The 15,412-nt window shown below is 47.6% G+C and overlaps 1 protein-coding gene across 3 annotated transcripts in view; it reads left to right on the top strand.

Moving 5' to 3' along the window:
• Positions 1–11,044, top strand: part of AMER1 (APC membrane recruitment protein 1) — a 28,829-nt gene extending 17,785 nt beyond the window's left edge. For 2 of the 3 annotated variants that reach the window (XM_004022029.5, XM_042242484.1), the window contains exon 2: positions 2,997–11,044. In XM_004022029.5, coding sequence (XP_004022078.1) covers positions 3,097–6,453 — 3,357 coding nt within the window. In that variant the 5' untranslated portion in view covers positions 2,997–3,096 and the 3' untranslated portion in view covers positions 6,454–11,044. The remainder of the gene's footprint in view (positions 1–2,996) is intronic. The other variant, XR_003587309.2, reaches the window with a different exon arrangement.
• Positions 11,045–15,412: the final 4,368 nt, after the last annotated feature.

Below are 15,412 nucleotides of genomic sequence, written 5' to 3'. Positions count from 1 at the left end.
CCACAGATAGAGAAGCTATTTTGATCTCCATTTCACAAGTGCCCAAGGCTTAGATGGATGCTTTGACATGATCTGGAACCCAACTCTGTGGACCATGGCTCCTTCCGCAGCATGCTGCTGATCCCTATTACAGAGAAAGGGACAATGTAGAGAGCTATGGGCTGGCCTCTGCTCCAACAGAGCAAAGAAGCAAGGGTAAGAGAAAGCCCAAAGGGACTACCCTCTAGCCAAGGCATCACAGTTCTATAAAGCAGCCCTGTTTGAGATTGTTTGCCTAATTCTTCTGTTTGCAGGAATTCTAGCTTGAAAACCCATAGGACAGTTAAGCCTTCAATTCACAAGAATGGGTAAGCCTATAAGGTTTTTGACTTAGCCTTTGGTTTTCCTTGATGCCCAGCCACACTTACTAGTTTTGCCCATCCTTTCCTCTAAATAATTGACAGTTTCACTCACTCCTGTCTAAAAAGGCCCAGATTGAATGCCTCCTTTTCAAGGCATTCTCTTTTCTGAGCCCAGAGATTATCTTTTTGCCTTTCAAGTTTATCCTGGGATATGATCATAAGTTATGAAGAGTGATATTTCAGCACTCAGCTTAACCAGTAAGGAGGGCTCTTCTCTAAGGTCTGCATCATATTGTGCCTTCAGACTGTTATATAGAAGATTCTCTATCTGTTAGCCTAGGAGCTTCCCAAAAGCAAGGACTGGGGTTTTGAACCCTTCTGGCAGCTTAATAATTATCATTTAACCAAGTGTTCTAGTGAGGTTCCTTTCAGTAATTCCACAGAGGGGAATAGAATTTCACTAACAACTCCACTTATTGCCACCCCATCTCCTCAATACCCAAACCATAATGACAACATTGTCAGTAATTTCAGGGCTGAGATAAAAACATCTGTGCTTTGGAAAGTGAAGGACTCAGATAGATGATAGGGTCCCTATTCCCTTTAGACCCCAGGGCAGAGGACTCGGAGTGTGTGTGTGTATATCATTGTGTATTTGAGGGGTAGCACTGTTTATTGTGGTGCTATCAGGAACAATGCCATGTTAAAATATGTCACACAGAATCAAAACACAAAAACCTAACCTGAGCAAATTGCAATACAGATTTCTGCAGAGAAGAGATCAGGTGATGGTATTTTTTTCTCTTATTTTGGGGGTAAACAAACATTATCATGCTACAAGTTTAATATTCAGTTCTGCAGAGTGCTTCTGAGGGAAGCTTAGATCACATTGATGAGTCAAGTGTCAGGCAAGCATGTCACAAGGCACAAAATTACTATTTGCAAAACAAGATCAGGGCTCCAGGAAGATTCTGCTAATGTGGTCAGAGGATAGAGTGTAGCTGCCAGGCTCTCTCCACCCCCAGAGTGCTAGTTCTTAGTTTCCCAATGTAGGTGAATGTGAGAGTGTTTTTACTGTGGCAACCAGTCACAAGGCTGACGTGCTGGCCAGCTACTCTTAGGACAACAGTGTTGCTTGCCCCTCTTTTTTTTCCCTCTCTCTGGCTCCCAGCAGCTATTCTGTCTCCCTTCCCTACCCAAGCTCCTTAGGTGCTGGTGGCCACCCTGCAAAGAGAAGACAGTGGTGAGGGACTTTCCAGGGAGGGGTCACTAGGCTTTAGCAGGCTGGTCACTGATCCAGCTGTTAATCAGCTATAGTCACTGGAATGGGTACATCAGACCATGGGGATGGGGGTGGAGAGGGGGATATGTTGGGATAGGTGGTGGCTAGCCTTTCTTTTTTTTCTATCTCTGTGACATTTGGCTATTTAGAGGACTGGGAGCCTAGACCAGAAGGGTGTGTCTTGAATCAGGTTTGTTTATTGAAATAGCTGTTCAGAGCCTAACTGACCAGGGACATGAGTCGTGTTGAGTTGTGACTTCAAGGAGTTCCCTTTCTAGATAGGAAGTTAGATTGGGGTCAAAATAATGAAAGGACCATAGAAGAAACAATCTGTCTCATGGTTCTCATGGTGGTTTCGGTTGCAGAAAGTGAAAGTGTTAGTTGCTCAGTCATGTCTAACTCTTTGCAACCCCATGGACTGTAGCCTGCCAGGCTCCTCTGTCCATGGAATTCTCCAGGCAAGAATACTAGAGTGGGTAGCCATTCCCTTCTCCAGGGTATTTTCCCAACCCAGGGATATGAACTTGGGTCTCCTGCATTGCAGGCAGATTCTTTATTCTCTGAGCCATCAGGGAAGCCCCTGTGGACCACATTAAAATCTGTTACCAGCAGAACAGTCACTAGAGAGTCTAGGTTAGACCTGTCCCTCACATAACCTCTATGAGAGGGAGGTATTTCTAGGCCTCTTGGACAGAGTATACTGAATCCCAGAGAGTGCCTTGCCCCAAGGCTATCATGCCATCTTAGCTGATTCTGTATTGCAGCTCTGGAATGTGGCTCTGCAAGGCTCCTGTTCTGGGCTTTTGAAGGTCTGAGCATGGTCCTACAGGCAATTTAGGTAGCCTGAAGGAAGAAAGTGAAACTTCAGGTCTACTTTTCTACCCAGTCCCAGGCAAAATGTCAGTGAGAGCTCTGGCTAATATGAAATCGAGGACTGGTTCTTACAGAACCCAGTGAATACTTAATGGGCTGTTTTTGCCAGCTGCTTTTCAAAACTTCTGTGTCATTAGAGCTGACTTCCCCTCCACCTTCCTACACCACCCCTCCTGTGGCCAATAGCACTTGGGCCTTTTTCATATCTGCAATTCTCCATGCCCAGTGTACTCCCCTGAACTTAAGGTGACCTGAAGTGAGTAGACCCAGCAAACGGGGTAGGGATCATGGCTGCCTGTTGCTCAGTATATGGTTTTGCTGCTTTGTGGCCCAGAGGGGTCTGACCCAGCAAGCCAGCATATGGAGTGCATTAAGGTTTTCCCTACATTTTCTTTCTTTGTGGTTCAATTTAAGCCTGAAACCACAGACACCTGTGAAAACAAACCCAGCCTGGATGCTTGCTCACCAGTACTCTCTCTCTTTGTCTCTCTTATCTTCAGCCCCAGCTGTGATGCTTCCTGACTGATGATGTTATAACAGTGCCGAGAAGCCAAAAGGCTGCATTTTTTAGCTGAATACACCTGAGTTTTCCCCATCATCATGGAGACCCAAAAGGATGAAGCTGCTCAGGCCAAGGGAACAAGAGTCTCTATGGATACCCAGGATCAAGGGACAGAGAAAGGGGCCAAAAACAAGGCCTCTGAGACAACAGAAAGGCCCGCATCAGAGCCACCCTCATCTGGTCCAGGTAGGCTGAAGAAAACTGCCATGAAACTCTTTGGTGGCAAGAAGGGCATCTGTACCCTGCCTAGTTTCTTTGGAGGGGGACGAAGCAAAGGTTCTGGGAAAGGCAGTTCTAAGAAGGGTCTTAGCAAGAGCAAGACCCATGATGGCCTGAGTGAAGCAGTCCATGACCCTGAAGACATTGTCAGTGAAGGAACTGGCCTCTCCTTACCTTTGCCTGAGTCATCATGCCGACTTCCCAGCTCTCAGAGTGTCCATGGGTCTTTGGAGACAGACTCCAGATGCAAGAGGTCTGTGGCTGGAGCCACAGAGAAAGCTGGGGCTGAGAAGGCTCACGTTGTGCCCAAGCCAAAAAAAGGCCTGAAAGGTTTTTTCAGTAGTATCCGGCGTCACCGGAAGAGCAAGGTCTCTGGGCCTGAACAAAGCAATCCAGGAGCCAAGGAGTCTGAGGGGGCCAGGGCCAGGCCTCATGAGTATGTGAGCTCAGCCCTTCTGTCGCACACTGATGAGGTCTTCCAAGCCCCAAGAAAAGAAAATGCCAAATCCCAAGATGTCCCTGGGCCCAAAGTTTCTTCAATATCAGAGACTTCTCTGGCAGCCACTGAGAAAGCAGCCTTTAAAGATCCAGAAAAAACCTTGGAGACCTTTGTCTCAGCACTCTTGCAGCCCAAACCTGCCCCTGAAGCCAGTGGTCCAGAGGAGCTGCATAGTCCAGAAACAGGGGAGAAGCTTGTGGCAGGAGAGGTAAATCCACCCAATGGCCCTTTAGGGGACCAGCTGAGCCTCCTCTTTGGGGATGTCACATCTCTGAAGAGTTTTGACTCACTGACAGGTTGTGGTGACATAATAGCAGAACAGGATATGGATAGTATGACAGATAGCATGGCCTCTGGAGGCCAGAGGGCCAACCGAGATGGAACCAAACGAAGTTCCTGCTTGGTAACCTACCAAGGAGGGGGCGAAGAGATGGCCTTGCCTGATGATGATGATGAGGAAGAAGAGGAAGAGGAGGTGGAATTAGAGGAGGGAGAAGTCAAGGAGGAAGAAGATGATGATTTAGAGTATCTGTGGGCAAGTTCCCAGATGTACCCAAGGCCCATACTAAATCCAGGCTACCATCCCACCACATCCCCAGGCCATCTTGGCTACATGCTTCTTGACCCAGTTAGGTCTTATCCTGGCTCAGCCCCTGGGGAACTTTTGACTCCTCAGAGTGATCAGCAAGAGTCCGCCCCCAATAGTGATGAGGGTTATTATGACTCCACTACACCAGGACTTGAGGATGATTCAGGTGAGGCCCTGGGGCTTGTCCGTAGGGATTGCTTGCCCCGAGACAGCTATAGTGGTGATGCCCTCTATGAGTTCTATGAGCCAGATGATAGTCTTGAGAACTCCCCACCTGGGGATGACTGCCTTTATGACCTCCATGGTCACAGCTCTGAGATGTTTGACCCCTTCTTGAACTTAGAGCCCTTTTCTTCCCCTCGGCCACCTGGAGCAATGGAGACAGAGGAAGAACGGCTAGTGGCCATCCAGAAACAGTTGCTATATTGGGAGCTACAGCGGGAGCAGCGAGAGGCCCGGGAAGCATGTGCCCAAGAGGCTCACACCAGAGAGGCCCATGCTCGAGAGGCCCACACCCGGGAAGCTTATGTCAGAGAGGCCCGACCTCGAGAGGCCTACGCCAGGGAGGCCTGTGGCCAAGAGGTCTGTGGTCGAGAGGCTCAAGTCCGAGAGACCCAGGTGCGGCAGGAGAAGCCCATCATAGAGTATCAAATGAGGCCTTTAGGCCCATCAGTGATGGGTCTGGTGGAAGGGGCATCAGGGACCTCTCAGACTTCCCACAGAGGAACCACATCAGCTTTCCCTGCCACTGCAAGCAGCGAGCCAGACTGGAGGGACTTCCGTCCTTTGGAGAAGCGTTTTGAGGGAACCTGCTCCAAGAAAGATCAAAGTACTTGCCTGATGCAACTCTTCCAGAGTGACGCTATGTTTGAGCCAGACATGCAAGAAGCAAATTTTGGAGGATCTCCCAGGAGGGCCTACCCTACTTATTCACCCCCTGAGGAGCCAGAGGAAGAGGATGTTGAGAAGGAAGGGAATGCTACTGTGAGTTTCTCTCAGGCCCTCGTGGAGTTCACCAGCAATGGGAACCTCTTCTCCAGCATGTCTTGCAGCTCTGACTCTGATTCATCCTTCACTCAAAACCTTCCTGAGCTGCCTCCCATGGTGACCTTTGATATCGCTGATGTGGAACGGGATGGGGAAGGCAAGTGTGAAGAAAATCCTGAGTTCCACAATGATGAAGACCTTGCAGCCTCCTTGGAAGCTTTTGAACTGGGCTACTACCAGAAACATGCCTTCAACAACTACGGCAGCCGATTCTACCAAGGCCTACCCTGGGGTGTGAGCAGTCTCCCTCGATACTTGGGACTACCTGGCATGCACCCTCGTCCTCCACCTGCTGCCATGGCCCTCAGCAGGAGGAGCCGCTCCCTTGACACTACTGAGACCCTGGAGCTGGAGCTCTCCAATTCTCACCTGACCCAAGGCTATATGGAGTCTGATGAGCTTCAGGCCCAGCAAGAAGATTCAGATGAAGAAGAGGAGGAGGAAGAATGGGGCCGAGACAGTCCCCTATCTCTCTATACTGAACCTCCAGTAACCTACGACTGGTCTGCCTGGGCTCCCTGTCCTCTCCCAGTGGGGCCTGGCCATGCCTGGATAAGTCCTAGCCAGTTGGATGGGCCTTCTAGCCATCCATTTGGGCAGGCAGTCTGTTGCATATCTCCTCTCACCATGTCAATGTTGCTCTCAGTATCAGGGCCAGAGCCAAGGGCACCTGGGGAATCCAAGTCTCAGCTAGCTCGGCCTTCACACCTACCCCTGCCCATGGGCCCTTGTTATAACCTCCAGCCAAAGGCCTCCCAGAGTGTGAAGGCCAGGCCTCAAGATGTGCTGCTGCCTGTTGATGAGCCCAGTCGTTCCTCCATTTCTGGAGGCTTCAGCCCCAGCCCTGTGCCCCAGGCCAAGCCTGTGGGCATTACTCATGGCATCCCTCAGCTGCCCAGGATCCGGCCTGAGCCCCCAGAGCCCCAGCCCATTCACTATGGGGCTTCCAGCCTTGACCTGTCAAAGGAGAAGGCTGAGCAAGGTGCCTCTCTCCCCACCAGCTGCTCCTCCACTGCTATGAATGGGAAATTAGCTGAGTAGTCATCATCAATTCTGGAGTGAGGGGCATGGGGCCTGAGCATGTGAATGGGGATCAGGGTTGGGCAGAGGGGTGGGGGTGGGGGTTACTGTTTAACTTGAAAATCCTTTTGGCCAAGGAAAGCTCCTATGAGTTTCCACCTTTGTTTTCCCACTTCCCTTCTGTGGCCACATTCAGCTCAAGTACATGTGCCCTGGGAGATTGCTGCTTCTATGCTCCAATTTTTGCTTTTGGGTTTTTACCTTGTGACCCATGCAGGGTTTGAGATGCTCTAATTTTGTGCCTATCCCAATTGCCAAGGTGGTGATTTTATATATGTATAAAATCTCTGCAATTTTTCCATCCAGTAGATGAGCAGCCAGGTCTACACTGCCTCCTACTTGGGGACAAGGAGCTTGTTTGCTATTAGCAGTGTAAAATTATGGTACAGATCCTCCCCACTCCCACTTCCTTTGGTCTTGGCATAGCTGCCACCATCACATCAGATAGCATAATCTAGTAGCCCCAGCTAGCTGTCTTCAGAGAGGATCAAGTAGCATGTGTCTCACTGCCTGTTGCTATGGACTTAGGCATCATAACCAGTGAGGGTCTTTTAACCTGGCCTGCTATAGCTTGGGTTGAAGACAAAAATGCTAATTTCCTTAATGTAATGACCAAATTCATCTAGTTGCAAACAAGACAAAATAGGGTTATATTGTAGACACTACCATAGGTCTTGAGCTCCGGAATGATAGGATTTTTTTTTTTCTTTCTTCGTTTCTTTAAGCTTGTGACAGCCTGAATTGCAGATGCTTTTGAATTTTGGTTCTTTTTTTCTCCAAAGGAAATTTTCGTTATCTCATTACAAGGAACACATTCTTTTAATTGAGATACGGGAAGAGAAGTGGCCTAAACTAGGCTCGGCTGTAGGGAATGGGATTTTTACAGGTTGTGGGGGAAGGATAGGAAAAGGAACTCATTCATTCTTTTCATCAGGAGAGAGGATTTTATACATTGCAGAACTCATGTCAGCTCAGCTTCTTAAAAGGGAAAATTGCTTTCCCCCAAAGACAAAAAGTTCCTTAAGCCTTGCCCACCCTTTCACTGGATGCTTTAAAGAGGCTTCATGCTAGCATTCCCAAGAGACAGGACACCAAGGGTATTTAGGTTGCTGTTCCAGTTTTTCTAAAGAGCCTTCATTTTCCAATTAGCCAAGTTCCTAGTATCATCATAGGACTGGGCGTCTTGAGAGGAAAGACTGTGATCTGCCCTCACTCTGCCAAGCTGAAGGACTCTGATTTGTGTGGTAATTACAGCTCCTTATGGAAAGAATGGCACCCTTATTTCTGCATTCACACAGTTTTCATGTTAAACTAGCTTGGAAATATTGGTGAGGAAGAGTTGCTGTCAGGAAGACATTGCAACAGGCTAATCTTACCAGGCTCTATCTCTCATTAATCACCAGTATGGAGGGGTCCTTTTAAATTTCACCATTGGAAATGGTATATGAAACTTTTTACCTAGGTATGTTGACCCAAATTATTATCCTTGCTTCCTTGATCCTGTCCCCATCTTCTACCCATCTCCATGCTTATTAAGAGTTAAACAGGGCTCTTGCTATTCCAGAAGAGATGCTGTTGCCTGCCACCCCAAGTCAAGATGACTTTGTGGGAAAACTGCCCCTTGGCCATGGGATGTGTGTGCTGGTCTTTGTCACCATTTTTCGGATTGGGGTTGGCCCAGTGCCCCTCCCCACAAAAAGTAAACCTGGATGGTAGAAGGTATACCCCTGGAAGTACCACATGAATTTGCATGGCACTGACACCAACACTCAAGGGATGCAGACCAGCTCTCCAGGCTGACTTTGTCTGCATTGTGAAGAAATCTGTCAGTCATGAAGCTGGAGAATCAAAGAAGGTGAGAAAGGCCCTCCTCAACCCTAGCATAGCATTCCAAGAGAGAAGTGCCCCAATTCTGGCTTCTCACCAAAGTTGCCCTGGGAGGGTGGGGCTAAAATTGGCCTGGCTCTTTGGCAGGAAGGAGACACTCACCAAATGCCTTTACAACAGAGGAACGCTCACCACTTGCCTCTTCTGTCTCTGCTTGTCCTTCAGGGCAGCATAAGCTCCTGTTTGTATGTAGACTGTGCCAACCACAGCAGGTAGTAGAACCATCACCAACCACCAGAGCCTGCTGGATCACCAACCTGTCTGAGAAGAGAAAAAGTAGGTGGTCAGCCTTTGGCCAAGGGCAGAGAGCTGCCATCTCTAACAAGAGGGCAGTAAGAGATGCCACCTCTGAAGAGGGCAGTCATAGCCCTGACACACATTGCTGGGCTTTGGAAGGTCTCATATCACAGTAAGTTTTAGGACTCAGCATCAGCTCATGGTTTGAACACTGTTGCCTGCAAGTCCTTTCACTGTCCTGGCCAGCCCAGACATAGGATCCTCACCACCAGAAATAAGGCAGTCAGGGTACATGGCTGCAGAAGCAGACTCCTTTGAGTCTACTCTAGATCCAAGCAGTTCATTTCTGAATCCCAGCTGTGGCCCAGAAGAGGAAGGAGGACCAGCTGGAGACTCGTGTGACAGCACAGGGTGACACTGGGAGAGCCAGCCAAGCTCTAGGCCTCTCACCAAACATACACCAGTGTTTGCTTGGCTAACACCGAATATGTCCCAGACTACTAAATGTGTAGATGTTAAGTCCACAAATGAACACCATTTCAGCATTGCAAGGTCAGTGTTTTTGGATGTGACTTCACAAGAAGGTACCACTTGAGAGAAGGTGACTGCTCTTATCTTGCCCAGCAAGCAGGCTTATATATAGTGTCAGATAGCTCTGATCCTGAGAATTCCCAAATGAGACTGATCCTTAGGGGACCAATGACTGTGGATAGAGAAGACCACCTAGAATGTCACTCCCAGGGCTGTCAGTTTCTCTGTTTTAACGCCTTCAAGGAAACCCTGCCTTGGGGCTCTTTTAGGGCCTGCCCCAATCATCTGGATTCAACTTAGGCACCAGTCCACGAGCCTTCTGGGCCAAAGGCTTTGGTCAACACCAGTTTTTCTCCCTCAATACTGTACCAAGGAGGGAAGTAGCTTCCCACACCCAGGGTGCATTCCCCTCATCCTGCTGCCAGTGACTTTCCTACCCTTGCCAGTGCTACCACTCCACCTGCCCTCGGCCCTCAGGCCCAATTGCTAGAGGGAGACGGGGTTTAGCAGGGAAACTTCAAGTTTACCCATGTGTATGTTGCATCCAAGTTGTTTTTAATATATATATATATATATATCAAAAGTCAATTATCTATTTTTGTATTGTTTGCATTTTATATTCATGGAAAACAATGTATCAATTGTTTTTTTCTGATATATTTTATTTTTAAGCGGTGCTGTTTACAGTTTTAGACAAAACGAAGATGACACAAAAATTGCTGCTGCTTGTGCAGAGGGCTGGCATCTCAATTGCCCAGGACCCTCGCTCTTTCCCCTCTCCCCATCCCTGATGTATCGCACTGTCCATCCCCTCCCTCCATGATAGGGACAGCATAAGATGCCCAGGTATTAAGATAAATGCCAGGTGACTCAGGCATGTGGAACCTGGTAGATAGCATGTCTTTTTATGGTTTTATTTTTTTTCTTTCAGACTCACCCTTCCCTGTGTGTAGATCTTCTAGTACTCATGTCTGTGTCTTTCTGTTTCCTCTTTATGTTTTCCGCTCTAGTTTCGAAACCAGAATGCCCATGTTTTGCTATTTGTCATGTTGGGTTTCTCCAAAGAGCATTTTGGGGGTATTCTCCACCCAGTAAGGAGGGCAGGAAATTTCTCAACTATTCCACCTTTCCCCAAGAAGCTGGGGGAGACAAATGAAAGTGATGCTTGAACCATCAGGAATTGGCCATCTCATTGAGGAAACCCTTACATGGGACTTTCCAGGAGCTCAGTTGATTGTGACATTCACCCAGAAGAGACGTTGGGGAATTCCTTGATCCCTCTTGCTGCTTTGGGGGAATCTTCCTCTACCACCATTCCCACTCCCCTGCTGTGCTCCAGCTCACACGTGGATGGAACTTTGGGGGAACAGTGACTATTAGGGTGATGGCTTGCTGGCCTGATTCCCTACTTTTCCATTATATAGTCACTCCAAAGAAGAAAATTCACATGGCATGTGTGTGTGTAAGGACTGGACCTACTGAGAGGCGGGGCTTTAATTATTATTCTTGTTACTATTGGTGCTTATTTTCCCTGATGTATACGGGGGCAGGGTGGGGTGGGGTGGGGTGCAGGGGGAACCAAGAATGTATACTTAGGTCATGTTAAATAAAATGGCTGGGGGACAAAGGGAACAAGTTGGAAACTGCAGTACATCCTTACCCCAGGTATAAGAGTTCTTTCTCTCCTGGTGAAAAATGGGAAGCATGGCCCCTGGATGTGCCCTAGCTTCCCCTTCCCTATCCCTGAGACATCATAGAATTGCCTGGATTGTGACCTATCCAATCCTAGTTCTCATTGATGTCTAGATATCTTGATGCACTGCCTGTTTGTAACAACGAATATTTCTTTTACTGAATGTTAATAAACTGGGTTCAAGAGGGACCCCCGGTCACTAAAGCGCATTCTTGTGGTTTGTTCCACATTAGTATGCCTGTGACCCATGGTTGCTGGGTTTGCCCTTGAAGGGAAATGAAGAAAGCAAAGGGATGTGAGCCGGTCAACTAGCAAGGGGGAAAGAAGACAGAGCTGAAAGTAAAGGAAACTTTAGCTTCAGTTCATCCAAACCATGCCCTGCATCTCAATCTGATGATGTAGCACTCTCCATCATATTGTCCGTGGCCTGAAACCTGCCAGGGAGCTGGCTAGCACTTCTGAAATTAATCTCAGTTCATGTAAATGTGTTAGCCTCCCCACCATCTGGGAGGCAGAGGTGTGAACCTCTTACCCATGGCTCCAGCAAAAGGATACACTTAATGACTCAGGCCAACCTGAAAAGAATAGCAGCCTTTACTCAGGCCTATGGACAGAGCTGCTGGCCAGGCTGCCCCAGAGATGGTCAGGCCTATGGGCAGAGATGCTGGCCAGGCTGTCCCGCCTATTTAATTGTGGGGCTGAGTGGGGAGCATGTGGCTTCTGCCCTATTGCAAGTCATCTCATCTGTTGGCACCAGAGGTGTACCACAGCAATAACTCAGTCACCTAGGTCATATCCTAATTTCCAGGCCTTTTCTAGCCTAAGCAGTAATCACTCTCCCCCTTTCTATTACCTGTGCCATCAACTAGGAGAAGGTGACTGTGTTAATGGCTCAAATTTCTCTAATCTAAACTCTTAACATTTGTCCTTGGTAAGCAAAGGTGTCTGGCATCTCTTGGTGGGCTTCCTTGAGTTCTGCCCAATTGTCATGTCCAAGCCAGGAGGACTAAAATAGTTGCTTGAATGTGCTGTGGATAGTGCTCCTAGGCTCCTTGGGGCCCCTTTTCAGACTAAGATGCTTATTGGCCCCCAGGACCTCATGAATCAAGCAAAGCCAAAATAGGCACATATTAGTAAGAGAGAAAAAGGAATATTCTGGGAGGGAAGTTGATAATGATGTATAGAAATGGAATTCTCTGTCCTGGGGTCTCATGAAAGGAAGCATAGTTGCTCAGGGGACTTTTGGGGCAACGCCTTCTGGAAAGGCCTTATTACATCCATGGGAAATTCATGGGGGTCAGGGAGGCTTAGATTTCTTATAATTTTTGCCCCTCATTAATCAGTGAGGACTTGGGCAAATCCATTCTCCTTGTGAGTCTCAGTTTCCCCAATAATAATATATGGGTGGAATGGGCATACATTAGGCTTTCCTGATGGCTCAGCAGGTAAAGAATCTTCCTGCAATGCAGGAGATGAGAGTTCGATCCCTGGGTCGGAAAGATCTCCTGGGGGAGGAAATGGTAACCCGCTCCAGTGTTCTTGCCTGGAGAATCCCCATGGACAGAGGAATCTTGTAGGCTACAGTCCAAAGTATTGCAAAGAGTTGGTCATGACTGAGTGACTAAGCACACACAGCACATGGGCATAAATTTGACTAGACTAGTTTCCATATGTAAGACAGAAGACTGGGCTACCCCCAAGTGACCTATGGAATTTTGTCAACTACCTAAGTCCAACATGCCCCACCCTATTCTAATTCAGTTGGACTTGGGGGAAGTTCTGTTGTGGTTCCCAGCATGACTGATGTCTTAGACCTCTTCCTGTTCTACTGTGACTACTGGCTACCTTCTCTGTGACCTCCTGGGGAGTCCTTAGCAATACTGGAGAGAGCTATTGGTGGAGGGAACCTCTAAAGACCTTTCTTAGATCATCAAGAAAACTGCCTTGGTCAGCTCTAGTGCTATTCTGTGGTCTGCTTGGGCGCTGGGGTTGTGCGTAGTGAATGGCCCTTCGTTGTTCCTCATTTCTGTTTAGAGCAGATGGAAATCTGATAGACAAGAGACATCTGTGCAAGTCTTTTGGAGGATACTGTAGACAAGCTGCTAGCTCTCTACTGCCTCTACCCTGACTGGATTCTGGGCCCCAGTGACTGTGTTCCTCTTCTCTCTGGATAATTTCTAGACTTTGTTCTGTATGACTTTTGGGGGGCAGACCTAGCCAATAGGAACAAGTGGCCTGGAAATTCCTTCTATCTCCATTATTTTCTAAAAGGCCCCTGAAGCATTTGGGCAGAATGGATGACTTTATCCCAACTTTACAGATAAGGACATGGAGGCAGTGAGAAATGAAATGACTTGTTCATGGTGATCTAGAACATTGACTGCAAGTCAGGATGGGTAAGAGGATGGGCAGGCTGGGGTGAAAGATGTGGTGTAAGAGAATACTGCTAATAATTTTCCAAGCACAAAATAAACAATATAATTGATATGTGCCATGCACTAGACACTTTAATTGCATTATCTTGTGTAATGTTTACCTTAACTGTATGAGGTTGACATTATTGTATCTGCATTTTCAGATAAGAAAATAGCCTCAGAAAGGTTAAGACCCTTGCCAAAATTCACACAACCAGGTCATTAGACTTCGAATCTGCTTTTTCTGTTTCATTTGTAGTGAAGCTGCTGTTTTGATGTACGTTGGGGTTCTAGGAGTTGAATCTCAGCAGCAGGCCCAAAGTCAGAGCATCCTAAAGCTAAACTAGACCTCTGGCTGCCTCTTTATCCCATTGAGCCCAGCCAAGCTTCCTAGCTCCAAGCCCAGGTTAGAGGCCCTTGTGAGCCCAGGGAGCAACTACTTTCCCCCATTCCCACCTCTAGCCTTGGGTCTCTGAGAATTGTTCCCAGCCAGGTGGGCCTATCCCTTCTCCCATTTAAATCTGCTAATAAGCAGCCTGGGGAAAAAAAGATGACTAGCAGAGTGAATCAATAGATGTGAGCTTGGAGAACTGGCATCTGGCCACTCAGACCTTCACCATCAATTGGAGCATTTCCTCATGAAGAGTTAATTGCAAATCACTTAACAGTCACAATGAGAAACAGTCTCATTTTCTGGGAGAATAATTGCTGTCTGATGGGCTCTTGAAAGCTACTCTCCTCTATTCCTTCAGTTTCTCTCCTGCTTTTCCACTTCCTCCCTCTTGATGCCTGAACATATTTTCTCTCAGCCCATGGAGAACCTCATGAGATTTCCAATGGGCTCCTATGTAGAACCCAGTCCCAACATGAAGTGCATGCTCTGTCTGTCCACAAATGCTATGATTAAAATTAATATTTATGTCCTTCAAGAGGCAGAAAATGGAATGGACATCCGTGTCCATCCACAAACTCAGATATGGGCAGGCAAGAAAATAGTCCTTGTTTGTTTTATTTAAAGTAACTGAATTCTGACTCCAAACCTCCCATTCTAGCAGAGAAGCAGAAAGCTCCATGTTTTTGACTTGGGACCAACTTAAGGTTGGCACTGGAATCCAAGGGGGTACTTGTATTACCCAGAAATTAAGGCAAGGGCAACTAATCTCTAATCTATTCCAGTCACCACTGATATCCTTATTTTCCATGCCTGCAGTGATGGAAGAGAAGCTGAGAGCCCCAGGGTCCTAGGTCCTACCTCCCTCTGGGTGCCTTAAAACCATCTCCTCCTCATCTCTGAGGCACTGCCCTAAGCGTTTTTTGTGCTTCTCTACTGACCCAGACTTAGGAGCTCTCCATTCCCACATGGGGCTGGGAGTGGGAGGGATCCTTCTTCATTTTTTTTTTTCTTTCAGGACTTTTCCTTGTCCTTTATGATTATATATCAATGGTGTTTTCATACTTTTATAAAAGAGTGATGGATTCAGTGATGTCAGCCTGCTTTGGCTTCCTACACTGTGAAATCCATCTTGCAAGAGGTCTTTTAAGGGCCTGGTTACCTTTCTCCTTCAATAAAGCAGTATTTTGTGGCAGGGTAATTTCTGGAAATATTCATGTTTATTTGTTTGCTTCCCCTCTATATCCCCATATCCCCGCTACCTGGAGGTAAAGTGAAGTCGCTCAGTCGTGTCCGACTCTTTGCGACCCCGTGGACTGTAGCCCACCAGGCTCCTCTGTCCATGGGATTCTCCATGCAAGAATACTGGAGTGGGTTGCCATTTCCTTCTCCAGGGGATCTTCCTGACCCAGGGATCGAACCCAGGTCTCCTGCATTGCAGGCAGACGCTTTATCCTCTGAGCCACCAGGGAAACCCGGGTTTAATCCCTGGGTTGGGAAGATCCCCTGGAGAAGGAAATGGCAACCCACTCCAGTATTCTTGCCTGGAGAATCCCATGGACAGAGGAGCCTGGTGGGCTACAGTCCAGGGGTCACAAAGAGTCGGACACGACTGAACGACTTCACTTTCACTTTACCTCCATGTAGCCGGGATATGGGTTATAGAGGGGAAGCAAACAAATAAACATGAATATTTCCAGAAATTACCCTGCCACAAAATACTGCTTTATTGAAGGAGAAAATTATTTCACTCTCCTACAATTTAGG

Source organism: Ovis aries, chromosome X (genome assembly GCF_016772045.2).
Source record: "Ovis aries strain OAR_USU_Benz2616 breed Rambouillet chromosome X, ARS-UI_Ramb_v3.0, whole genome shotgun sequence".
Lineage (NCBI taxonomy): Eukaryota > Metazoa > Chordata > Mammalia > Artiodactyla > Bovidae > Ovis > Ovis aries.
Note: the sequence above shows the minus strand (reverse complement) of the source record. Positions and strands in the feature narration are given on the sequence as shown.